Source organism: Harpia harpyja, chromosome 1 (genome assembly GCF_026419915.1).
Source record: "Harpia harpyja isolate bHarHar1 chromosome 1, bHarHar1 primary haplotype, whole genome shotgun sequence".
Classification (NCBI taxonomy): domain Eukaryota; kingdom Metazoa; phylum Chordata; class Aves; order Accipitriformes; family Accipitridae; genus Harpia; species Harpia harpyja.
The window spans coordinates 86,090,938-86,118,714 of NC_068940.1; the positions used below are offsets into that span (position 1 = coordinate 86,090,938).

General features: G+C 41.6%; 1 protein-coding gene across 1 annotated transcript in view; it reads right to left on the bottom strand.

Annotated features, from left to right (window-relative positions):
- Window positions 1-7,944: 7,944 nt before the first annotated feature.
- Window positions 7,945-27,777, bottom strand: part of CUBN (cubilin) — a 149,054-nt gene continuing 129,221 nt past the window's right edge. Inside the window, exons 59-67 of the mRNA XM_052803346.1 lie at window positions 27,033-27,250; window positions 16,563-16,768; window positions 15,535-15,697; window positions 14,860-15,068; window positions 13,419-13,566; window positions 13,121-13,302; window positions 11,855-12,020; window positions 8,637-8,872; window positions 7,945-8,237 (exon numbers count right to left, since the gene is read on the bottom strand). Of these exons, the coding sequence (XP_052659306.1) occupies window positions 8,130-8,237; window positions 8,637-8,872; window positions 11,855-12,020; window positions 13,121-13,302; window positions 13,419-13,566; window positions 14,860-15,068; window positions 15,535-15,697; window positions 16,563-16,768; window positions 27,033-27,250 (1,636 nt within the window). The 3' untranslated portion in view covers window positions 7,945-8,129. The remainder of the gene's footprint in view (window positions 8,238-8,636; window positions 8,873-11,854; window positions 12,021-13,120; window positions 13,303-13,418; window positions 13,567-14,859; window positions 15,069-15,534; window positions 15,698-16,562; window positions 16,769-27,032; window positions 27,251-27,777) is intronic.

The window sequence follows — 27,777 nt, forward strand, 5'->3', positions numbered from 1 at the left end:
ATCCCACCGCCTCCCCCGCCCTCGCGCGCAGGCGCACCGCAGCCGGTCTCCGGGAAGCGGAGGCGCTCCCCGCGCCTTCTAAGGCCGGCCGCCCGCCCGAGCGGTTCCGCCCACGGCTGGGAAGGCGTCGAGCCAGTCAGCGCGCCTCCTCGGTGCAAGCCCGCTGGCCATTGGCCGCAGGTGCGGGAGGAAGGTTCGCTGGCCAATAAGCGCGCCCCGTAGGTGATGGCGGGTTTTAGGCCGCAAGCCGGCGGGGTTCCGCCTGCGCTAGTGCGGCTTTGGCGCATGCGCGGCGACGGAGGCCGGCCTGGGCTGGCGGCGGCGGCGGCGTGGCCGGCGGGAGCGGCGTCCCGCTGCGGGGGTGGCTGCCGGGGAGCGCGGCCATCGGCAGCCGCGTGCCATCGCCGGGGTCGCGGAGTAGCCTGCCCGGTAGAGGAGTGCAGCCCTGTGAGGGGGCTGCCGCGTGGTGCCCGCCGTCCTGTCAGGCGCCGGTGACGGGCTTGGTTGCAGGAGCTGGCGGCTTCGGAGAGGAAACTCGGCTTCGTCAGTGCCGCCGCTGGGGCGGCGGCCTGTTCCTTAGCGGGCTCGCTTGGGTGCTCGTACCTCGGGGCAGGCGGGGGAGCTTGGGTTACCGCGGTGCCTGAGGCTCATTTGTCCTTCCCTGTAACAAGCCTTGCGGGCCTACGCAGCTGCCTGTTCAAAATACGGTGTTAACACCCGTTCCCGTTTCTTCAGCACTTGGAAAGCACTTCACAAGCAAAAACCCGAGAAGATGGGCTGTGGTGTATGTGGCACCGTTTTGCACAGAGGAGAAAAGCGCCTTCGGGTGCCCTGTCCCATGGAGTGTGCCTGGCAGCCGCGGCTCCTGCTGCCCTGGCAGGGGTCTGGGAACCGGCAGAGCGCTGCTTGGGGCGGTTGGTCAACTACCGGCTAGTCAGCAGGAGAAAGGAGAAGCTGCAGAGCCATGGAGCTGGAAAGCTGGGGCTCCTTAGGAACTGACCAAGTAGGGTTTCAGAGCACTCATGAAGTTTGGCAAGGGCTACCTAAGGCAAAAGGCGTCACTGCAAAAAAATGGGGGTTCATCGAATCAGTGGTTTCCATTTCTTCGGGTGTCCTTGTGGATTTTCTAGTCGGCTCTAGTCGGTTGCAAAACTAGTCACAAGGCTGGGCCCAGGTTCCGAGCGCTTTTAATTGACCTTGTCACCATGATGCTGTGGTTACAGCCTTACTGCTTAGAATGTATTTATGCATATAACATCTTTGGTAGGAGTTAAGAAGCTCCTACTTACTGTCATTCAGCAGATATGGAAGCTCAGAGCAATTGATCACTAGAAAATGACTGAAGGCCAGGCCACCCATTGAGAGCCACAGCCTTGAATTTTGCACGTGTGCTCCCTATGCACTATGTGGTATTGCTTAGAAGCCTAAAACTAATACCCACAGAAACCAAGATGATGAATGGGAAGGCGCCTAAACCAGCAAATGAGAAACGCTGCTGGAGATGCAACTTTAGCTTTTCCTTTTTTAGGAATGTAAGGATTCAGTTCTGGGTTGCAGAATTGCAGCATGTTTATCCCTAAATGGCATCCTTGAGTCCTTTTCTGAAGTTACAGGCTGCTTCCGGGTCTTTCTTACAAAACACAACTGGAAGAACGTCCTTTTATCTAGATTGCTCAGCAGAACACACAATCACTCACATGTACAAGACAACAATGTGCAGTTCCTTTTTTGTCTGCAGGAACATGACTCTGGATCCCTTTCCTGTCTAAGAAAATGCCCCGATTGCCACCAGTCAGTTGTCCCAAAGACCTAGGTGCTAGCATGTCTACTGTTCTTGTTTCATGGAGAATGACTGCAGGTTTCATTTAGTAGCAAAAGCTTTGGCAGATTTATTATAAAATATGGTCTTAACTTGCTTATTCCAACAAACAGATAAAGCACACGTGACTGTGACAAGACACTCACAAAACAGTGTCTTTGTGACTAATGAGGAGCTCACCTGGCTTGTCACTGCTCCATTTATGCAGTGATCAAAACAATAGCCTATTACATTGCATGTGGCCTGGATGTCCACATTTGACCCCTACCATAGAAGTACTTAATTACTCCCCACTTAATAAACATATTGCCATTACTCCCTTTTGTCAGGTTTATTTTTTACCATTCACCTAATTTCATTTTCCTCTTGTATAAATAGTTCATCTATCACTCGCACCTTCTATGCCATCTACATTGGTTCCTGTTTTAGCAAACCTTTCATCTGAGTAAATGCACTAATCAATACCCTGCTCAGGTCTGCACTGGATTTGGCAAAGAGGAGTTGCTGTCAAGCCTTCCTTTTAAAGCTTCTCAGCTCCTCATGCAGCACTAAATATCAATGCGATGAGGAGTGGGAAAGTAAGTACACATGCCACATTGTCCAAGGGTCAGGTCATTCCCCGATCTTGAAAACTTAATTTTCAGGTTGTTCCATCAGCAGTCATACTCATGAAGAGTAGCTTCCTGCAGGTGGCCTATGCCGCTGCAGTCACCCCACCTCCCCTCTCTTATCCCCTACCGCCTCCTCCCAGTACATCCAGTTCTTCCGTAACCCCTTTGACCCCAAATATCCTTAGCTCCCTCTACTCCCCCAGCTAGAGGCTGGTCAGCATGTGTCTGGGGACTGGCCGGTGGAGCCCTCCCCACATGTACAGCAGTCGAGCTCACAGTACAGGCTTTTCCAGTTTAGGTCTTGCTGTACTATCCAGCTATGGATTTTTTGCTTATGAAACAACTATAAAATATCTTTGATATCTGTCAGATTTGTTCTAAATTTGTCACTTGGCTTAAATGTTTGTAGAGCAAATGCCTGAATTCTTTACAGAGGCTGGCATGTGCCTTCTGTCCTTAGGACAGCAGGCTAAAGAAGGTGACTATGAGGTAGACATATGGCCAGGATCGTATGGCAGAGCTGCAGCTGCCGTGTGGTGGTAAGAGGAGGGAGAAGTTGCTCCCTGCACTGGTTCCCTCCAGCCTGCTCCGGCCAGGCAGCGAGCGCTGGACGTGCCTTCCACTGGCTCCTCTCACTGTGCTGGCAAGCAGCAAGGGGACGAGCGGCTCTGATGCTGCCCTTGCTCTGGCTGTCCTAGGTAGTTCTTCTGACCAAGGAAATGAGGTTTTACATTATTCATCTATTTTTATCCTTTTTTTTTCCCCTCCAAGAAAAGCTATCATAACGGTCAACATTAATGCAGAGTTAGCATAGCATCAAAATGGTACAACAGCAACATGCACCTGCAAAAACACTTACATACTGTTAGGCACTGCTACTAAAAATGGATCCATCAAAATTACGGTAATTATGCGTGATAACTGCCACACAATATTTATTTTGCTGATCTTTGCCTTATAAAAGCAAACCTATAAAATTTGGCTTCTATTTTTATTATCAGATAATAAACATTTTAAACATTTATTTGTTAGTAATCCTGTATTGTTGCTGTTGTTATTATGAACAGTAGCCAATGCTATGAATTTTTGTTATATTTCATTTTAATCAGGACTGCAGAGTAACGCAGTGGTTTTAGTTTGGCAGCTGACAAAAAATAATTACACTGAATACGTTAACTCTGGTGCCTAGGACACATATCTTGAGTTACTGTGGGAAACTGAGACACCTCCTCCTTTGCTTTATGAACCGAGTGAAAACTGTTTTTCAGCCAACACTGCTTTGTAAATTTAACTAAAATTAGTTGATGTTTTAAACTGACCAGCACCACAATTTCTAGTATTTTAGATGTCTATCTTCTCTCTCCTTTACTTCAAATAACCATAGCCCAAATGATCTCATTCTGGTATTACTTCTCATTTATTATTTATAAAGAATAGCCTTGCCACATGGGAAGGGCAATTAAAAAATCTTGTTACGGACCTTTTAGTGCTTATTCTTCAAATCCTAGTCTTCGGAGTGCTTACCATTCATATGTAACTGTTTCATAAAACATACCTTTGTATAAGAATAAGTATGTATAGTAACATGCAGAAGAAGATTTATACATAATTTAAAAATGTGCAGGCTCTAGGAAGTGAAAACACGCATATTCATTATCTGTGCTTTGTCATTGACGGGGGGGAGGTTGTTTGTAGTCATGCAGGTATTATAATATGGACATGCAGCATTCACAACTATGACGTTATCTATAAAATAGACAGCAATGCGCACAGATGTAAAAGCAAAGATATTCACGGCAGTATTGTGAGATGAAGCCATAAATCTTATTGAACACAGATTTTGTCTTTTGAATTCTACACTGCAAAGAACACATACAAGTTTCATGGAATAATTATTTTTAAATTATCTGTTTAGTTGTTCCTGTTTGCTTTTGCTGTGCATTCATTTTAAAGCAAGTGTTTTAAATGACTCCTTACCTTCCAAGACAGAAACATGGCTTAGCACCAGCTCTTTCCTCTAAGGACCTCCACTTTAATATTTCTGCAGTGGTATTTCTGTTGTGGTTCCTCATATAAAATGTTAGAGGACAGCAGTGGGTTACTTTGTTCCTGTTTTTTTAAAGAATGGGTTTGATAATTTACTCTAATTTTAGACTTTGACTATTTTTGGCAAGAGTCAGTTGGACTAGATCAATTGAACCTTGTACCAGCAGCTTCATTCAACAGTCTTCATGAGCACAAATTCTCTGCTGGACTTTCATTTTTTTCTAAAGAACCTCATGCATTCTACTCATTGGTAAATAAAATTATGCACAGGTATGGAGTATTTGTAACATTTAAAGATGCACCAAGCATTAGTTATTGTTAGATTTAAAAAAAAAAAACCAACTTGCAAATCTCTCTTCCTCCCATTCACAGTGCTCTTTAGTCTTTTCTCCTGCAGAAGTTCAATGCTTCCATAAAATTTGTTTGACGTTGTGGCAGAAAGTCATGCCAAGAGCAAGTATATATCGTATCAAAAAATGTCTGAAAACATTTAATGTTTTAAAGTGAAACATGCGTTTTCTCGTAGTAAAATCAATCTTTTTGAAGTACAGATTTCAGCAAACTCATCCGTTTAACTGCAGTTCCCCTCTAGAGCTTTAAGGCCAAAGGTCGTGTTAACCAGAATGGCTTCATGCACATCACAGGTTGGCAGATCGCATCTACATACTATTCACTAAGTCAACAGGAGGCCAGGCTCAGCGCAGCGAGCAGGGGGGACAGGGGTGTCCTTGGGGAACTCAACTTCGTGTCCATAAACTGTATGATGTGTGGCTTATACCAGTCTCAAAAAGCTACTAGTGAACTTCATTCATTAAAACCATGTACAGGTTTCTGTTGTTTTATGCTCTGTCATACTCCTGACAAGGCCAAGGTTTAACCTGAGAACTCATTGTCTGTCAGGGCGTGATCCACTTTTAACAACAGAAATGAACGTACCGCAGAGCACTACCTGCAGTGGCATGGAGCTGTTTGGGGGAGACATGCCCTTCCCTTTCACCTGTGGCTTCCAGCTGAGCTGTACTCCACGCTGTTGAAATGCAGAAAATGACAATGTTCTTGCCAAGTTGATTCTCACCTAAAATCTGATGCTTCCATGACCAGCCACCTAGCAGCAAGAGACAGCAGCCAGATCTTGAGGGGATTCTCTGCCCCGTGCCAACTGCACCAAATCCACGGTGATTGATAGGAAGGTCAAAACCACAATGGACGTTCATAAAGCCCCGTGATGCTGCCATTCACAAGGAAGAAATGAAGTTCTCCTCATCTCTGTAGGCAAACGGCTGAAGCCATGCTTGATTGTGCTTGCGCTGTCTTATACACTGCTATCTTTAGAGCTTATTTTGTAGCTTTAGCTCCAGGCAGTTCAAACGTTTGTTTCCTTTGCTCCTTGCTATCCCCTTTATGGGGTTTCTAATAAACTTTACGGACAGCGATTGCATTGTCTCTTGATTCCAAATATGAAATCAGTTTGATGTGGATTCCCAGAAAAGTTTTCTGGGCCACTAATCTGAAAATGTTTAATTTGACTGTATGGTCTTTTATATCTTCCCTTATCAGAGGAACTTTCTGTACCTCCAGCAACTCAGTAGGACATAGATATCTCCTAGTTTCATCCAAATGCAGATATTTCTCCTTTTTCTGTGTTAAACGTTAGCAGGAGTATCACCTGTACATAGGTGAGGTTTTTCTTGGTCCTTGGACAATTCTAAAATGCTGGCTTACATCTAATTCTGTTGGCCAGTGGGACTTCACAGGTTTCTCTCTTTCTAACTTATTACCAGATGATTTTGAGTTGTATTTTATAGCTTGCTTTCTATCTTTTTTCCCTTTTTGTCTGTTTTGTGTTTTTTAAATTTTATTTTAACCAGGATGGCTTCTCAGTCACTATAAAGTTTTGTATGTTTGTGGAATGATTGCTTTTTCAGCATTCACTGGGAAATCTTCAAAGTGTTCCTAGATTTTGTTAGAACTGCCATTAACACTTTAATGTGATTTCATAATTAATTATTGCAACAATCACGTAAAGGAGTTACTTTCACTGCGGGTAACTCTTTGTAATGAAGTGAGAGTTCTAATGAGGCCCGTGTTCCTTTGCTGCAGTGTGAGTTCCTCTTGCCTGTCCATCGCAGGTGACATTCAGGAAATTAATTGGTCATTCGTTCTGGGTTGTGACAAAAAATGTTTCATGGTGGAAATCAGTGTCCTCTGTATACCCTGTCAACATTTTTTATGTATGATGTGTGTTAGCCTGGGGAAGGGAAAAACTAATTCTAGTCAAAGGTCAACTGATATTTTTATGTCTGCCCTATTCTGAAGTTATATCTGTTTTATAAATGTCTAGGAAGTTGCCTACAAGTTGACTAGGAAAGTGCAGCTCTGGGCCCCCCAACATAAGAAGGACATGGACCTGTTGGAACGAGTCCAGAGGAAGGCCATGAAGATGATTAGAGGGTGGAACACCCCTCCTATGAAGACAGGCTGAGAGAGCTGGGGTTGTTCAGCCTGGAGAAGAGAAGGCTGCGGGGAGACCTTATAGCAGCCTTCCCGTACCTAAAGGGGGCCTACAACAAAAGGTGGAGAGGGACATTTTACAAGGGCATGTAGTGATAGGACAAGGGGGTAATGGCTTTAAACTGAAAGACGGTAGATTTAGATCAGATGTAAGGATGAAGCTCTTCACTGTGAGGGGGTTGAGGCACTGGAACAGGTTGCCCAGAGAGGTTGTGGATGCCCCATCCCTGGAAATGTTCAAGGTCAGGTTGGATGGGGCTTTGAGCAACCTGGTCTAGTGGAAGGTGTCCCTGCCCATGGTGGGGGGGGGGTTGCAGCTAGATGATCTTTAAGGTCTCTTCCAACCCAAACCATTCTATGATTCTATGAGAGTTACTAAAAGTCTCACAAATTTTTTATATTCAATTGTAAAATAGATTTTGAAGCTTGAAGATATAACTCAACAAATATAATCACAGCTATTTGTGTATACTGAACATCGGTCTCTGATCCTGACACTACTTCTTAATGTGGTTAAGATTTAGTAACACAGCATGTCCTTACTGTGTTAAACTTCAGTGAATGCTTGAGTACTTATTCAGCTGGGTTCTTATACCTAACACGTGGTATTACAGAAAGTTCTTCGGCAAAGTTATCTGCGTAAGTGGTTGTAGGACAGGGGCCATTTTTTTAGCAATTTCTGATTTTATTCTAATTTGAATAAAGCTTTAGCTAACATTTTCAAAGGCGCTTGGGACAAACCCACATAATTCTATAGAACTAATTAAAGACAACGTCATATCTTAGATCCTCTTATCAACTTCATGTTGAATATTTTGTGTTTAAGTTTTATCCTGGCTAATTCACTTTTTATAGCACTAAATGTAAAACTTTGAAATTATGTAGAAGAATATAAAAAATATGTTTCAAAAACTAGCAGAAAACTTCATTTTCCCAGTTGGGTAGATAATTGTTTATTTTCAGTGCAGTGAGAGATCACATTTTTTGACAGAAATCTAAATTCATAACAGTTACACTTACAGTAATTTTTAAAAGGCCTTACTTCAGCTGCAATTATCATAACCGGATTTCAAACTTACTTCATGATCTAAAGTCTCTTCAGTATAGCAAGGAATAGCAATATATTTCTCATAAACAGTGTTCTAGCTCGTCCAGCTTAACTGGAATCCTGATGGTAAAGTCACATATTCAGCATGAAATTTTATATAGACTTGATGAGATGTAGCAGTAAATGGAGCGATGTTTGTATCCTAAAATTAAAGACAAGAAAAATGAGAAGCTTTATAGAACATCAAGATCCTTTGGAAAAACCAGTCAGAGAGTTAAAACTGAGGCACAAATTGGATCATAGGTTGGAAGTGACCTCAGGTCTGTGCTAGATACTGCTGTTGCATTTCTCCCTCAGGGTATTACAAATATTTAAATCACAAATACGACTAAATACAGAGCAAAATATCTTCATACCTCCCACTAGATGTCACTGTAAGGTCTGCATTGGAAGGCTCCTAAGGTGCCACACACCCCTCATGCCTTCACTTCCACTCATCTATGTGGAATTCATGCCAGAATTGGGGAAACAGTCTTGAATATGAAATAGTAAAGATTCATTTTAACCACTTACAGGATCAAAGACAGTAGGCAATACATACCATCCCACAGTACGGCCCAGCTGGGGGATAGGTGGCATCTGGCCCGTTGTAAAGGATCAGATAGTTGCTACTGCAGTCCCCTGGGTCATCAATGCTGATGAAATCAAAGTTCACTGTGACAATTCGTCCCTTGGGCGCAGTAATGGCCCACTCACAATCAGTGTTGTTGTGGTAAGTTGCCGGGTAGTGGGGACTAGCAAATGAGCCAGTGCTGCCATATAATGTTCCTCCGCATCCTGGAAACAGACACTGTTAATTAGCTTAGAAGGCTTAGTTTCACAAGATACTGCATGGTGTAGTACATTAGTACAGTAGCACTGAAAAACAGAGAGACACTGGAAGCTGGAACAATGAATGTGGATAAGGGCATTATTCCAATAAGAGACAAATTGAGGCTCTAGCTTCAGCAGTCCGAGAAGAATATGCAATAGGCATTAGACCATCACTGGATATTAAAAATCAAAACCAAAACCCCAAACCTCTTTGAAACAGGAACCAAAGTCTTAAATCTGTGCCTTGATCAGTTCAGTTTCCAACTACTCAACTAGAGATAAATTCTCTTTGGGTGTTCTTTGGAATGAAAAGTAGTGAATCCTCATCTGATAGAAAAATACAGAGAACAGCTCAGAGAAAATAGCCATATTAAGTAAACTAAAGGCCATTTATACCAAAATTCAATCTCCAACCATGGGCAGAATCTGCAGATGTCCTGGGAGAAATGCAAGTTTATAGAGTAAGAGTAAGCATGTGCAGACCATGCCCCAGATTATTCTCACAGTCTCCAAGAAGTTTCAGCTCACAGCTCACAGAGATGGCATCTTTGTATCATTTTATCAGATGTCTTCCATTAACTTGTTCAGGTAGCCCTTGAATCCATGTAAATTGTAGCATTCTATGGGATGGAGCTCCACAGCTTAACTGCATACTGTGTGAAGAACTGGTTGGTTTGGTTTGTTTTGAACCTACCACCTCCTGGCTTTATCTGATGCGCTCTAGTTCTTCTATGGGAAAAGTCAATGAACAGTTGATCCCTATTTATCATCAAATATCACTCAATTTTATAGACCTCAGTAGTTTCTTAACCAGATTAAAAAGTCTCAGCACACCTCATACAGAAGCCATTTTTTATGTTGAGCCCTTAGTTATACTGGATTCTTCATAAGAGGAGGAGACCAGAACTGTGCACATCATTCAATTTGTGTGTGAACTATGGATTTATACAGTGGCTGTCCATTTGTTCTCTCATCCTTTCCCAACAATTCCTAGCACTGTGCTGGCCTACTTGACTATTAGTGAGCAGTGAGCTCTTGTTTTCACGGAACTATTTTACCCCCAAGATCTTGTTGCTGAGTACTAAAAGTCAACTCAGAGCCCATATTTTTGTAAATAAAGTTAAGATTGTCTTTTTTTGCCCATGTTCTTCATCAACACTTTCCTACACTGAACTTTATCTGCCTTTTCATGAGCAAGCCACTCAATGCTGTAAGGTTATTCTGCAGTGCTTTTCAGCTGGCCACGAGCTTTCCTACCTCCAGTAACTTAGTGTCATGAAGAAACTATTATCCAGCTATTCACTGCCATTTCATGAGCCATTTATGAATGTCTATGATATAGTCAGTACACAGCATTATAGTTGGGTTATTTTCTTGGGGCAAATTTCAGTCCTCTTCAGGTTTAGCAGTGCCCAGATCTTAGGGCATGTCACAATTGGACTTTTAATGGAGTAGGCTGGGTCACCACCACCACTATGTGGCTCCCAAGGTAGATGTTCCTGGTATTTTTTGACCTCTCAGTGGAAGAGGTAGATCTTCATCTTAAGCAGACTACATCATCTGAGGTTGCGAAAGTCACTGTATTGGTTTTGTGTGGCAAGGTTTTGGTAGCGGGTGGGGTTACAGGGCTGGCTTCTGTAAGAAGCTGCTGGAAGCTTCCCCTGTGTTCGACAGAGCCCATACCAGCCGGCTCTAAGACAGACCCGCCGCCGGCCAAGGCCGAGCCAATCAGCGATAGTGGTAACGCCTCTGTGATAACATTTTTAAGAAGGAAAAAAAGTTGGGACGGCGGTATTCGGCAGCCGGAGAGAGGAGTGAGAACATGTAAGAGAAACAACCCTGCGGACACCAAGGTCAGTGAAGAAGGAGGGGGAGGAGATGCTCCAGGCGCCGGAGCAGAGATTCCCCTGCAGCCCGTGGTGAAGACCATGGTGAGGCAGGCGGTCCCCCTGCAGTCCATGGAGGTCCACGGTGGAGCAGATATCCACCTGCAGCCCGTGGAGGACCCCACGCCGGAGCAGGTGGGTTCCCGAAGGAGGCTGTGACCCCGTGGGAACCCCGCGCTGGAGCAGGTTCCTGGCAGGACCTGCGGATCTGTGGAGAGAGGAGCTCACGCTGGAGCAGGTTTTCTGGCAGGACTTGTGACCCCGTGGGGGGCTCACGCTGGAGCAGTCTGTGCCTGAAGGACTGCACACCGTGGAAAGGACCCATGCTGGAGCAGTTCGTGAAGAATTGCAGCCCGTGGGAAGGACCCACGTTGGAGAAGTTCGTGGAGGACTGTCTCCCGTGGGTGGGACCCCATGCTGGAGCAGGGGAAGAGTGTGATGAGTCCTCCCCCTGAGGGGGATGAAGCGGCAGAAAATAACGTGTGATGAACTGACCGTAAACCCCATCCCCGTCCCCCTGTGCCGCTGGGGGGGGGTGGTAGAGAATCCGGGAGTGAAGTTGTGCCCGGGAAGAAGGGAGGGGTGGAGGGAAGGTGTTCTGAGATTTGGTTTTATTTCTCATTACCCTACTCCGGTTGATTTGTAATAAATCAAGTTAATTTTTCCCCAAACTGAGTCTGTTTTGCCCGTGATGGTAATTGGTGAGTGATCTCTCCTATCCTTATCTCGACCCACAAGCTCTTTGTTATATTTTTCTCTCCCCTGTCCAGTTGAGAAGGAGGGGGAGTGATAGAACAGCTCTGGTGGGCACCTGGCATCCAGCCAGGGTTAACCCATCACAGTCACCATTAGAGAGAGGGAACTGCTTCCATCACATAGAATGGATCTTGCCCCACTGGTCCTGAGGAAAAACTACCTCTCTCCAGTGACTGAATAGGGTGGACAACAGCTTAAGTATTGATGAAGCAGGGCCCAAACTGAGCAGGCTGAATTCCACATTTCTGTATTTTCCCTCTATGGACAATTGCTAAGTGGAATTACTTTGTAATTACAGCCTTACCCGTTGAGGATGAAGTCCATGTAATTTCATATCCATCATGAGCCCCTGAAAAATCACTCTTGAAATGAATGTAGACAACATGATTTTGGGGGAAGATGGGACTGGGCACAGTGTTGCCACAGAACCTGCCAAGTAGTGGTGATTGCACATCACTCCCATTTCTGACCTTCAAGGGACACAAAGAACATCATTGTCAATTTTAAATCCCTATGCCAGTTATACACCAGTACAATTATGCGGTGATACAAGCACAGCACAAACTATGTAGTGACTTGCATGCATACCATAATTGTCATTTTAATACTGTTATTTTTCCTACTATATATTCTTGTATAGAAGGAAAAAGAGATCATTAACCAGGCTGTCTGAGGTTTGTAAGTAATTGCACAGAACAAGTATCATCAGAAACAGGTAGCTAAATTTTATGGAGTGGTACATCTCCTGACTGAAAAAATTACTTGACTAGTAGCTAAGATGTGCTTTTGCAATTCAAGCCCATGTTTTACTTTTCATGAGAAATGTTAATATTCCAGATGAAAAGATTAATTCTTTACCATGCAGACCACTCTTTTCCCTGGTCACGTTAAGACACAGATCATATTACATAGTTCAGATTTAATCTGATTTTTGTCTGAGCTCCAATAATGCTGGTGCTTAGATCCATTTCTTGAGACAGTAAAGAGGATATGAAAGGAGAACTAAATAATGATGCTTTCACAGACATCTGATTTTTGTCATCTGACCAGTGAATAGGGAAACCTTCAACAAGCGTGAAAGGCCAGAGTGGGGATTGTGTAGGAGGATATGCTTTTTATTGACACAAAGTACCTTTGCAAGTATCCTACACTTGTTACTAGAGCTCCTTTTTTTTTTTTTTAAGAAAATATGTATTTTGAAAAAAAAAATAATTTTAAGAAAAATATCAAGCAGATCGAATCTACTGCTGGAATGAAAGCACCTAGATTCAGATGTTAATATTGGATGAAAGCAATCCTGGCTTGCTCTGTTAACTGGGTAACAGCAACAAGAGCTGGGTAAAGATGAGTTAGCTGATAATGAAACTATTTATTCATTGGTTTTGGAACTACTATAGTGTGTATTGTTTAACTTCTTACTGTCACATCTGAGTACCTTTCACCATAAAACTGTAGCAATAAATTAGTCCCTAATGTCAGCTCAGCTCAGGCTTGATCCAAGCTTATTAAAATCCTTTGAATTCAGCAGATTTTGACACAGGCCCACAAAATATGTATACTTGCTTGATACCTCTAGGAAATCACGTGAACACTGGATGCTGTCTTCCAAGCTGAAAGCATGGAAAAAGAGAGAAATTGTGTGATTCATGGGAGCTCGTAGAATGATAGAACAGTCCATATTATTGGGGTGACGACCAGGCCAGCCAGGGCTCTTCAGGTAACCAAATGGCTGGTTATACTCTCTGCTGCAACCTTGAGACAGAAAACCAGAAACACATAAGCATTTCAGATCTCTGTATTGCTTCTCACTGTATGCAATAAAAAAAGAGAATGGTAGGTAGATTTTTTAGACATTTCTTCAAGCTTACCTGTAGCTTGATAGGTAAATCTGACTCCATTATTAATCATATATTCATCTGATTTGAAAGTCACAATGGCTGTGCGATCGTAAGAATAAAATTCAGGGACTGGAAAAGTTTCAGTGCCACAGAATCTATGGACTGATCCTTGGCTGTGCTGGAATTCAATACATGTCACAAGTTACTTAATGATATAATTCGGTTTTCTACTTACTGAACTTGAGGTGAATAAATGTCGTGATTTAACCCCAGCCAGCAACTAAGCACCACGCAGCCGCTCACTCATTTACCCCCCACCCAGTGGGATGGGGGAGAGAACCGGGAGGAAAAAGGTAAAACTCATGGGTTGAGATAAGAACAGTTTAGTAGAACAGAAAGGAAGAAACTAATATTGATAATAATAACAATAATAAAATGACAATACTAATAAAAGGATTGGAATATACAAAACAAGCGATGCACAATGCAGTTGCTCACCACTTGCCAACTGATGCCCAGTTAGTTCCTGAGCAGCAATCCCCCCAGGCGAACTCCCCCCAGTTTATATACTGGGCATGATGTCGCATGGTATGGAATATCCTGTTGGCCAGTTTGGGTCAGCTGCCCTGGCTGTGTCCCCTCCCAACTTCTTGTGCCCCTTCCAGCCTTCTTGCTGGCTGGGCATGAGAAGCTGAAAAATTGGTGACTTCTTAGTCTAAACACTACTTAGCAACAACTGAAAACATCAGTGTGTTATCGATAAACATTCTTCTCATACTGAACCCAAAACATAACTCTATACTAGCTACTAGGAAGAAAATTAACTCTATCCCAGCTGAAACAAGGACAATAAATCTCTCAACACTTTCTATACCAGTTATGCAATGCATTTTAAAGTTCTCATGGAAATCACTTAATAATGTCTCAACATTTTATTTGTTATATATTGTTTATTGTATCTCCTCTCAATTATTGTAAGAAACAAACCAAATGTAACAGGTATTTTCATGCCAAAATAAGAAACAATGAAAGAAGGTTTAGAATAATATAAAACAAGGGACATATACAAGATTTATTTTTCTGGTGCTTTTTATAAACCCTCTTCTTGGCATGAATATTCATTTTTATTACGGTTCCTGGATGGGAGGAAGTACAATTAGTTATGAAAACTTGCTGTTGGGCAGTATTTTCTGGGTGTTAAGTTTGGCAGCTCTGTCACTTGGTGCAACTGTGAAAAATTGTGTAACACTTACCAGGTCTAATTCAATGTGTGTATAGCGTGCTTCCATGAGATCTGTGTACCAATTAGTTAACACACCTTAAGTGGGGCACAGTGCATAATGCTTTGGATATGCCCCTCACACAGAATCATCAATTAATCTATTACCAAATGGTGAGTTTCTTCTCTCTTTACAAAGAGTGAAGGGAGCTGAATGTGAATGGGGAATGGTATCATCTGTAAATTTCTTACTGTTGGTGAATCCTGGAGCTCTAGGTAGTTCCGAGAGCAGTCCTGGCCAGAATAGAGGTGGAATGCCTCAACCACCACCCTGACTTGCTGATGCGGGGGGGCATCAATGACCCAAGTACAGAGAGTAAATGGTGGGTATTCATTTGGGAAGTTAGGAGATGTTGCAGTCAGGGATGTAGAAGTTGCATTATATATTCCTCCACACGGTCCTGTGTAAAACAGTAATAAATGCATCGTAGAGTGGAAACCTTTCCAACTGGCAAAGAATATTTATTGAGCAAAATTACACTGGACGATATACTTTTGTATTTACCTGTGAGTCTCTAGAAGAAAAAAACCTTAAGTAAAACACATGCTAATGCTGTGTCAATGTATGTTATGAAACTCAAATAAATGTTTGTTCCTTATAATATCAGCATATTTGTTAACAATCTGTGAGTGTTCCTGTTTTGCACTCCAGACTGACAGCCATCCCACAACCAGCCAAGATCAAAGAGAATTGCACCAGAGTCTAGCAGTGCTGCTTTTAGCTTGCTTATAGATGCTGTGCTAAGGACTCTTTGCCCCTTCCTGACCCCTGTATCTAGAACAAATTTTGATGATTTATTATTTAAACATGTATTTCCACAAAAGAGTCACAACAATATACTTGTATACATATATATGTATACTTACGAACCACTGTGGCGTAGGTAGCATTGAAACCCTCCCTTTCCACAGAATTGTCTGTGATAAATTTCACCGTCAAGGAATTATGGGTAGAAAGAAAAGGAGCTGGCACTGTAGATCCACAGAATGTGCCAGCTAAATTGGCATTTTCATTATTGCCATCATAAAGCTGAAAGAAGAAATGTATATAAGCCACTAATAGTTCAGGTGCAACAAACAAATAAATAGAATAAAATTCTCTGGCCCCTCCTGACATTACAATTTCTTTTACTTGAAAGCACAGTACGTGCTCTTGTGCTTTAACAGGATGTTCTTGATTATTATAATTATTCACTGCCATATTAACTAATTCTGTTGGACAGTGTAAATCTCATTATGGAGCATTCTGGTCCTGTCTCAGCAAATATATCAAAAATTTATTCTATTTTAATTTGGCATTCTAATTTCTTTTTTTATATGTAATCTCAAAGTGCTTTTCAGTGAGAAAGGTTGATTTTATTCACCAAAATGTAAAATTGATTCCTAGTTTCTCTGAGCATCTCTAATGCTCAACAGGATCTATAACAGTCCTTGGTGGATCTTGTTTAGCAGCATTCTGCTAGCCTACATTTCATATGCTCTTCTCCAAGAAAATGGCTTTCACAGGTGAGCATTGAGCATCAAGATTTATTTATTCAAAATTTTGTAAATTAAAGTCCTTTCAAGTAATTGTGTATGATAATGAATCTGCAAGTTTACTTTCAAAGTGCTCGAGTTTTGTTTTGTTTCTATTCTGTAAAATAAATACTCTTTTATATAGGCAGTCTAAGACCAAAAGTGTGTCCCCATAACAATGTTAAAACTCTTACTGGTTTCCAAAAAGGCAGGATGTCATCTGGAGTAGTAATCTAACCCAATGAAAAAAGTTTTAATTATATTAAGCAATTTAATTTCTTCATAAGACCATTTGCTATTAATTAAATTTTAGCCTCATGGAGACGATAGTGGATTGTATCTCACTGATATTTTCTTGTTAAAATACACAGCTATCTTACTTTGACGTAATCGTATCGGCAAGTCTGAGCAGACTGTGCTTCAAGCACGAATGAAGTGAAGGTGAGGTTGACCAGTTTGTTTACAGGTGCAGTTATGATCCATACACAGTCCAGATTTTTCTCATATCTTCTGGTCACATTGGAGACTGGAGACCCAAATGTATAAGCTGAATTTGTCAAGTAACCACCACAGCCGTTCTGAGGTCCTGTTGAAGAAGCAGAAGCTTTTCAAAAGCAATTCCTGGCATTTATTTAATCTTCAACTCTTTAATGCAAGCCAGCAGCTTTTTTCTGTGCTACAGAATTTTACTGTCCTGTCTCACAAGGAATATCTGAATGATTAAAAGGCTTTCAACACAAATAGTGTTAGATAGATAAAAATCACAATTGGATTTGGTAGAGTGAATTAAGAAAGGCTCATGTCTTCTCTTGAATGTAAAATGAGTATCCATTTTGAAAATGTAGCAACAGATTTTTTAAAAGGGACTGTAAGAAGACAGGGGACAGAAATTAAATAGAAGAATGGTGGTTAGGCGGCCTTTTAATGTAATTCTTACCTGCTGGTAAGAATATTTGGACAGTAGGGGGCACTGGGTTGTTGACTTTGAAAATCTGGTTAAAAATTAAGTTGCTCATTTTGGCAATATGACCTCGTTCTGGGGGATTGAATTTGGCAGCCTGACGCTGGGACCCAGACTCATATTCAGGAATCTAGCTAAAAGGGACTTACTCCTGGAAGCGTTTTGCTTGGTGGGAACTTAAAACCCCTCTGAAAAGCAGGCTGCTTTTCATTTGGATCTCCAGACAGAGCTAAAAGTCCCTTACTGTACTTACATGCTGTGAAAATTCAAACCCTATAATGTTTTCAGTCACATTGAAAGAAATTACTTTTGGACAAAAGCAGTTATTAGAAGATCAGAACCCTTTTATTGCATCTAATTATAAACAAGCAAAAAATACAGACTATCTGAAGGGATTGGTTTTTTACTTATCTTTTTTTTTTTTTCCTGTAGTTTGATTTCCAGAGATTGGACTGGGCTAGTAAATCTGATCAATTTGTTTACTTTATGATTCCTTCCCCAGTCTCTGTGAGGTCTCCTGGCCACTTATTTAACTCAGGAATTCAAATTAAGTATGGTTCATACTCTTGCTTTTGAGTCTGAGAAAAAGTTTTTGTAAACTGCACAGAGCAAAGCGGTAACTGCAAGGAGCCTGTTGTCTCCCACAGCATATCATTTTAGGAGAATTAGATAATAAACGAAGCTACAGCTGTGGCTAAGCAATGTGAATGGAGTTTCAGAACTTCATGTGCATGTGTAAAATATGCCTGTCTGGCTGACATACAGTGACTTAACCTTGACACGCTGATATATTTCCAGGCATATAAAACTGCACCCTACTTGAGCTACAGTATTACAAAAGATCACTCTGGTGAAAAATCAGCATCCAAGTATCAGGATTGCATCAGTAATGCAGGACTGGAGAGAACCCTGTCTTGCAAGACTGTAATGGTTAAACCAGAGTGACTAAGGCTAAATGTCATCCTGCTCTACTAACCAAAGCCGGAAAAACCCCACCCTAAAAAGAAGTTTGCTTAAAACCAAAATCTTAACAACATGAGATTTAAGCTTTTGCTATAGCTAAAAATGAACAGAAGAAACTTATTACAAAGCCAAAAAGTCAGGAATTAATAGATTCTAGTCCAGTTTTGTGGGCTGTTAATGAAGTCGGAAACTTGGAAAAGTGTTAGCATTCATTTGAACGCCACTGCAGAAGCCGACAACAGTGGGGAAAATGCGAGCAGTAAATCACGTTCTTGCAAACAGTCTAGGAAGGAGGGAAATGTCAGACAAGAGGGTGCCTGGGCCCTAAGAGTGCAGTTTCACTATATTTTTCTCTGGGTTCACCCTTCTGCATGATTTATTCAGTCCACCTGAAACAATCTTGTTGGAGCTGTTTCCTGCTTGGCATTTTGGACACCATCTACTAAACATAACATTAAGCATATAATCATTAGGCATAGATCATAGTCCAACCATCCAGCCCTGCAATATTGAATCTGGAGTGATATACGGGTCAGACAGCTTACAAAGCTCTCTTTCACCCTTTTTAGTGTTAGAGTTGCAGAGATGCCAGTCAGACCATTGCAACAGGAGTCAGGGAATTGCCACAGAGCCATGCAACAGGAAGGCTGTCAGTGCTATTGGACTGTCCTTTTTTTGGATATCAAATGTCTGGACCTTTGCAATGGTGCACTTCACTGCTAGCTGTGCAGCTATAAGGACAGCTCAGATGACAAAAAATACAGATGTGGGTAAGCTATGTTTGTACAGCACATAAAATGGACCTGACAGAGAGAGAAATAGGCCAAATCCTCATCATCAGAAAATTAATTCTAGCTAGTATAGCCAGTAAGAGTATCTAAGGGAGATAAATAACTAAAAGTATGATTTACAGTTAATAAAGATGAGGTTTCATCATTAGTTTTCACAATGCTTAGCCCTCTCAGCCAGGGTTGAGTCAGCTGCTTACAGGACAGTACATTATGGCTAGACTGGAAGCCAACCAGATATCAAGTAGTGCTGCATGAAGTCAAATAAAGAGCAGCCCTTGTTGAAAAATCTATCCAACTTGGTGCTTTTCAGTACTGATCATCTGATTGCAGCCACTAAAAGTTACAGAATAGTGAAGTTGTGTAGATCTAGGGAACACCCACAAGTAAATGAAGAACCAAGTGATTAACAGGAGGGAACTGACACTAAGAGAAAAACTATTGCACTGCATTTTAGCCAGGACACAACTCATTGTTTTAAAAATCAGCACCATTTCTGAATAGAAGGCCAAATAGTAGCCATCTGGCCTGCTGGTGATCATTGATGGAATGATACTCATCACTGGCTAACACAGCCAGAAAAAATTGTAGCCAAAATTTAGGCAAAATCTGGAACTGAGTTGTCTGTTAATTTGTAGAATAGACTGTTAGATATTAAAAGGTAAACTTGATAAAAAGAATAAGAAATGTACCTTATAGAACAATTTGCATATGAGCAGATGGACTGACTACATGGCTTACTGTGTTTTTCAGTCTCTGGTTTCTTATTTAAAATAAAAATCATAAGGTCATCATAAATCAGATTGCAATCTTGTCCCTCTCATAAACAGCTTGCCAGAGAATACAAATTATCAGAATAACTAGGGCACACACTGTCATCACTAATTGCTTTTGGTGGGAAGCATTAACGAAACTAAAAGGCTGAAGGACCATTCAGAAAAGAAAGAATTGCAATACCCTATGGCAAATAAAAATAATTACAGCAGAGAGCAAGCACGTGTTTCTCTGTTAAGAGTTACATCCTCTAGATAGGGTATGAAGATGAAGATGAATCTTTGAAGCTGCCTGCCTTTGAAGCACAGCCAGGGGTAAGATTCATTTATATGGGTATGGATGCAATGAAAAGGAGCCTACTGAGTAGTTTTAAATCTATCAGAAACAACTAAACCAATGACATTTCAAAACACAACAATCTAATTTTGCTGCCCTTCCCTTACTAAATGAGCACAACAAACATCTACCAGAAGGCAGCAAAGTTCAAAGAACTGTTCTAGTTCTGCCTGAACAGTAATGAAAATCCTCTTCCAGATTTCTGAATCACATTTGGTCTCACCTAGAAGCATGCCTGGGAACTCTAAGCTACTCTCTGATCTGAACTAAAAATCAGAATAAGCAAGGATTAACTCTGCCAAGACTAATGCTTCTTTCCTGATGGGTCTTATTTCCAGTGCAGAGGAATGGCTGGACTAATTGTGGCTGTAATTATTAGCTTATAGCCTCTTTGGATCATGGCTCAGAAGGATATAGGGCTGGAGGGAGGAGTCGTACTGTCACGCTTCGTCTCATGGCTGATACCGAAGGTTGGTAAACCTTCACAAGCTGAGCTGAGCTGTTCCCATGTTTGGCAGTCACTGTACAGACATTGAGACTTGGTGTGGAAGCAGGACCCTGGCAGTAGTGGCAGCCCTGACCAGAGTGCCTGCAATGTTTCAGGAGGAGAATTCTGAAAGCACAGGACTCTTTTTAGTCCTCAGCCTAGTCTTTACACAGAAAGGGTTTCTGACTGGTTTGATGGCCTGGCAATGGTTCCAGCAGTGACATTTAGGACTGCAAATCCCCAGTCTCCTGCTTTAGCAGGATTTCACAAATGCAGTCAGATGAAGTTCATATTCTTAAGTTTTCAGACTGTTGGCTGATCCCAAATATGACAGTCCAGACATGCTCCTTGCCAAGCCTGCCCTAGTTCTGCAAAACTGTCATGTATGTACCATCCTATCCATCTCCTCGATGCTTGTCTGGGAGACCAAGGGCAGACATGCAGTCTGGCCTCATTCTAATACTTTCTAATACTGCATTAGCATACTTGTTGGCATCACAGCCACCCAGGCCTTTGCAGATCTCTCTTGTGATATGAATCAGAAATGTCTCCTCACCCTTTGTTTGCATGCACCGGAGTACAGATTTTCAGCTGAAGCAGTCATGGACTTTAGTGAAGCTAAAACAACTTATGCCAGCAGAGTTGTGGGAAGTGCCTTTAATCTGAATACCCCATGGGCTTTTAACTGTTTAGTCACCTACAATGTTTAATCACTGCGTATGAAAATTATTTTTCACCTCATTTTTTCAGATCAGTCAGAAATTTCATATTTAAAAGTCTACCTCTTTTCCTGTCTATCCAGTTTGAGTATGCAAACCACTTCTATTTATTATGCTTTGGGACAAGAAATGTCACAGACATTAAATAACTGACATTTCTGAGAGGCATTTGTAGACTATCCCTTAGCTCAACAGTGGTATTCTTTTCAGAGATATTGAAGAGATGTATTTCAACACTGCAAGTACTTTCTAAATTTAGTCAGATTTCAAGCCCAAAATTTTTAGCCCCAAAATACATTTGGAAACAGTCCAGGAATTGTGACTTATGAACATATATTCTGAGCTTGTTATAGATGTTCCTATTTTCATAGACTATAATAAGATCAAGAAAAGATATTATTAGCCACGACTTATTCATTATTTTAATAGATTAAGCTAATCATAGTTAAGCTATGACAGTGTAATGAATCTGAAGTGTGTAATATTAACGTGTAATATATTTGGTAAAAAATTGTGTGAACCAAAAGCCCTAAGAAATTTTTGCAAGAAGTCTTGTGAGTTTCAAGCAATTTGCTTTGCAGTTAGACCCTCTGCGGTACCAGGCTCTAAGTCCAGGCTGGGTATCTTGAGATACACTCCTGGAAACTGGTCCTGATGGGCTGTGATATCTCTGCCAGGCACTGCTGCTTTTCCAAAGGCATGAGAAGATCTAACAGCATTCACATGCCGCAGTCAAGGACACATTCTTCTAAGATTTGTTTTTGTTGGAGGGAGGAAAATTTGCAGGAAAGCTGAGATTCAGCTGTGCTGAGTCCTTTCCCACCTAACAGTCCATAACTGCTGTTGTCAGTACAGGTGCCTGGTGCCACCTACAGCAGGTGCTAACATTATTTACATAAATCAGTGCAATGAATTACTTCTGGTGGTGTAAGAATTTAGAAATGACTCACAAAAGAACACCTAACCCTGACATATGCAATAGAATAACCAAACCAATATTTTACACCTTATATTGCCCATTCAGAACTGGGGGGGTGGGAGGAGTTCAGCAATTCTGAACAACCCCAAAAAACTGCAGCAACTGCGCATGCTGAGCACTGCTGAAAATCTGTACCTAGAAACTGAATACAGAGTGAGCCAAGCTTTCAGTTTGCAGGGCAGAAGTGGACTTAGAACTATATTAAGCAAATTTTTTTGTTGATAAAATAAAATAGCATAAAAATGCTGTGAAAATTCTACTGGATCCGTTTTTTAATATTACACTTTAATTTCATTAGGGGAGAGCATAACAGTAAATCCATTAGTGATAGACACTTAGTGTACTGTATTCCAAACAGGAAACAAGTAATTCAATACCCAGCTAATAGAATAAGGGAAGACAAGGTACCTCCGGGTGATTTATCAGGTAAGTTACAGATCATTTTGTCAGGAAGAAAAGCATATAGATTATCATCTATTTCTATTATATGTATACTAGATTATTTATGTCAATTACCTATTAATGTATTTTTCTGGGATATCAGAGAAGATTCCTTTTTCCAGCTATTTTTCTTCTAAACTCTACTCACTTAAATTTTTTTTTTTCCTGTGTAAAATGATTAATATTCATTCAATAGAAATGTTCATTCAAATAAAAAGGATGGAGGGATCCTTGAGGGAAGAACTGGGAAGACTCAGGACAATGCAAAGGACAGGGTGTTTGAAGACTTCACATTCCAACAGCCTAATGGTTGCCAAAGGTTTTGGAGGCATTTCTTCTGCCTTAGAGCCTACAACATTAGTTTTCTCATTGTTGCCACCCTATTCTTCTTGCCTGTCTATATCCATCTGGTTTTCCTTGTCCTGTGTTTAAATCAAAATCTCTTTGTGACAGCAGATTGTTGCTTTATTCTGCCTGTGCAGTCCCTAGCGCAGTGGAATCATAGCCCATGAGTTCATAAGCCCAAGGTAATACAAACAAGGGATGACATTGGTATTAATGCAGTACACCATGCTGCTCTTTCACAAAGTATAAATGTGAATTTCTCCTGCATGCTCACAAGAGACAGTATAAAAAATGGGAGGGGAAATAGCTGGCTACAGCTTGAAGTCAAGCAGCATTTAGAGCTGTAGAGAAAAAGCAGGAAATCTTCCTGCCCTCCTCCATCCTACCTTCCCCAGTGTCCCAACTCCATTTCGGTTTTGCCTGTATTGTGTGAAGAAAGCTCAGGAAGAGCTTTCTGACTCAACCCACATATCTAACCATGTGTAACACTTTGCTTCTTGTAAATTCATATGGCTTCCTCAGACAGCCCCCATGAGCAGACGTGCCTTTCAGAAAACCCCTAGATCCTTCTCCAATGGTTTAGAATGTGATATGTTTTTCATTACTGAGACAATGGAGCTATGTACGCGAGCACAGAGAGCTGCCAAGGAGAAATGATGTGCTGTTAATAAGGTCACAGCTACATCTCCCGACAGGGGTTGCTGACTCTTTAAAAACAAGAAAAAACCCCAAACCCTTATATATCTTCTCAGCCTTTGTATCATAAGCCTCAGAGGGATCACAAATGGGGGTGAGAGGGTCACCCCACTGCTGGATGGGAATAGGCAGAAGCTCCATTTATCACCAAAGTACAAAGTGCCTGCTATCACAGCAGGAATGGCAGAGGTATGTGCAGGCTCCGTCCCGGCCAGCCAGGGTCAGCGGAAAAGCTCAGGTCTCCCCTTAGAGCTGGAGAGAGAATCAGGAGATCTTTGGCCTAGTCACAAGCTCAGTACACTCAGACCTTATTCTTTGGGGAGAGATCTTAGCTTTCGTTCCTTCACAGAGATCTCATGTAACTAAATGCCTTAAGCTGATATTGATTTATCTCTTCTCATCCTTTTATTATTGCCTAGAGGAACACACGCTCACTGTGGAAGGGAGGTATAATCTCATTTTACAGACTGAAAACAAAGGCAGAAAAAAGGTCAGTGGTTACTAAAGTAAGAGTCGTCTGTCTTTCCACAAATCTAACACTTGCAGCAGGCTGGGATCTTCCAGTCACCCCAGTTCACCAGTTCAGCCTGAGAGCATGTCCAGTGATTCCAAAGATAAGGCCAGTAAGTGCGGAACTTAGCAGCAGAGATAGTGAAATTATAAACCCACCAAACTCCACCAACAAGGGCCATATGTTCCCCTGCCTCAAATGCACCATATCACAGAGTCGGTTGTGACAAAGAACGCTGGTTGTGAAATGTGCACTTAAGAATCTATTGCACAGCGTGTGGAGTAGCAAGGTGAAAGAAAAGACATTTGACAAAAAAGGTGAGATGTTGCTGTACTGCCAAATTAATACTGTTTCATACTTCCTGTTAGTCTCCCTTTTCTGACTAGTGGGGGAACCTTCAATATTCTAGTGGGTGCAGGATCAGTGATGCAAACAAATTGTTTTAATTACAACAGAGCATGTGTTTCTACAGAAATTTCAGGGTTTAACTCTTGGAATGCCTGGTTACTGTCAGTCTTGCTAGGCTTCTGTGAGTTTCCTACTTCATCTTCTCTCTTTCCTCCCACCACAATGGTTATCAGATGGACTCCCTACTAATAAAATTCACAAGAGAGAAAGAATAGATAACACTGGATTTTGGCTGTACCCCTGAGAGAAGCCTGATCAGGAAAGAAATTGTAAGAGCTTGTGAGGAAAAGAAATAGTTTAGTTTGCTACAAACAAGTGTACTGTTTCTGCTTGCTTCTTTCCGATACATAATCAGGGTCACTCACAACATTAAATAAAGAGCAATAATTACGTTATCAGTTCTGCTTCCCTAGGGTAACTACAGAATAATGCGCTTATTGCCATCCAACAGAGAATGAGGCTTCTTGTTTCTCTACAGATACCATCTTCTTTATAAGAGATTTATCATTATTAATTGTCATCTGATTGCATTTGTACTCTTACAAAACCACATGGGGTTTATCTTTTGACAGACATGAGGGAGCTTTTCTAAAGCACCATTTAGAATAACAAGCTTTTAGATCTTCATGGTTTTATTCTCTTTCATTTGAAGCAGAATCTCAGACCTCATAGTACAAAGATGTGTCACAGATTTTCTTGGCTCTATTTTTTAGACAAGTCAAACTGGGAACATTTATAGGAATGTGACTCATGTTTTCCTTTTATAATATACTTTTCTGCTTTTTGGCCATTTTGTACTAGCATGGGGCTGTCAGGATCCTTCCTAAGGACTGTGTGGTTTAGTCCTTGTGGCTTGCTTCCCACAGTGGAGAAAGAAGACCTACCATTAAGCATCTCACCACCATGGGCTCTTCGTCACACAACCCACATCTCTGCATGGCCATCTTTGCCAACTTGCAAATCCATTGCTCCTCAGTAACTCCTGCAACATGACAGCCTCCCTTTCCTTGGGATCCTGCAGAAATGTGCCTCCAAAACTTAGCCTAATAGATGTCAAAGTTTATTCATAAAAGGCTTCTCCTCACTCTAGGAAATTATCAGGCATGGTACTGACTTGAAGAGCTTGGCTTGTGTTCTGTTGTGTGCTTAAGCAGAATCTCTGGCAAGTTGCACAAATAAATCTAAAGTCAGTGGCTAAAAAAAATTGACTATATGCCAACAAGAAGAGCAAGAGCTTGGGGAGTTCCTGATGATCTCACCCTGGAAACATGAACCCTGCTGCGGGGGATGTCTGACAACAGATACCTAATGCTTTCAAGACAGCATGTGAAGAAACATTATGTTACTTGAAATAACAGTCCACAAAAGTGGTCTTAAAGATTCTTGTAGCAATTACTTAGAGTGAAGCAAAGGAAGAGTTAATAATAGTGATGACCGTGAGGTTCTGTGGGAATGTTTTTCTTGGCAAAGCCTGTAGAACCAGTTATTTTCCTTATCTGTAAATACTTTCTCAGACTGTATCAAATGAGAAAGTCCCTGGCTAGGGGTTGGGAGGAGATTCAATGACTCAGCAGAAGGCTATGTTTGTTCTGCCACAAAGGCCTTTCATTCTGAACTGTCTGAGTACCAGCTTTGTAAACTAGACAATTACTTCTTTCTAGATCACAAAAACCATTGAGTTAATTACCTGGAAAACTAGTAGCAATGACATGAAATCAATTTACATGTAATAATTTGTTGCTTATCATCTCTAAACAATTCAGATGTTACAAGAAGGTAAAAAATTCCTTTTACACCTTGAACTTAAAAATAGACTACTGAGCGTAAACCTTTTTTTAAGGCAATAATCAAGTTTTGCCCCTGACTCTTGTGTCCGTCAAAACATTTAACATCCAGTGCCTTCTCACTATGATCCCATTTATGTTATGGTCAGTTAACCAGACTGATCCACAAAATCAGCAGAGATCAGCACAATGGTACCTGGGGGGAAACGCCAGTCTTAACTGGTCTTAACACTTTAGTTTTTAAAAGGGTGAGCGGTGAACTGCAAGAAAATGGAAATGGAGGATGGATGGAAAGGAGGCATCTTTAGGGCACCACCAACCTTTGACTACAAAAGAAAGAGTTCTCAGGTATTGCCAGATTTCCTCCAAAAGAGAGGCCTTTGCGTGCCACTAAGCCTTCAGTCACCCAAGAAATGCCTGTGCCTTTCAGAGAGGCAGGGAAAGATTAGCAAAGAATAAAAGGAATCAGTTCAGAATCAGAGCTGGAATGCAGGGATTCCATAAGCCTAGTATTTACCTTAGTTCACTCAATTTTGACAAAATCAGAAACATTTTCCTGCTTCCAGCACCCCTAGTGAGTGAGACCGTAACCACGCCTCACCAAAGGGAATTACTTACCAGCAGATTCTTGGGGTTACGAGTCTGATAATAGTCTTACCCAAGGTCTCCCTGAAAGATGCTTTCCATCCCCTGCCTGCTCCAAAGAAGTCAGTGCTAAACACCAGGAACAAGTTATTACTGGAGCTCTTAATATTCGGAGGCAGTTCTGAGCCACAGAATTTCCCAAGGAGAGGAGCATGGGTGTCTGAGCCATCATATACAGCCACATAATCTTTGTAGCAGGAGGGAGATATTTCAAGCTGGAAGCTGTTGAATCTGTAAAATATACATGGAGCTTTAGGTATCACACTTTCATTTCTATTCCTGTGTTATGTGTGTTTTTAGAGCTTAAGGAAAGGTCCAAGTAATAGCAATAGCCAAAGCCATACACAGACAGATACTACAAAACATTTCTTTTAAGGCACAAGCAAGCAGAACTATTAACTGCATGGCAAAACACTCCAGCCAACCAGCCTCAAAGAAATAGTGACCCTCACCTGCTGGGCCACTTGCAAGGCAAGCTGTCAGCACACCTCAGCTTTCTGTGAAACAGCAGATCTCCCCTGTGCAAACATACCCTCTCTCACTTCTGCAAATTGCTCAGCCTGCAATTTCCTTGGGCACATGAGGGGCGTATAAAATGCAAGCTCAGAGTGCAAACCAGCTGGGTCTTCTGCTTAGTTGGGAAGTGTTCTCTTAATTCACAATCAGCATATATGTTACAGAAGGATGTGTCCATCTTTTAATTTCTCAGTGGCAAGGTTTTGCGGCAGCCATATCCCTCTTTTAGGCAAGACAGCACC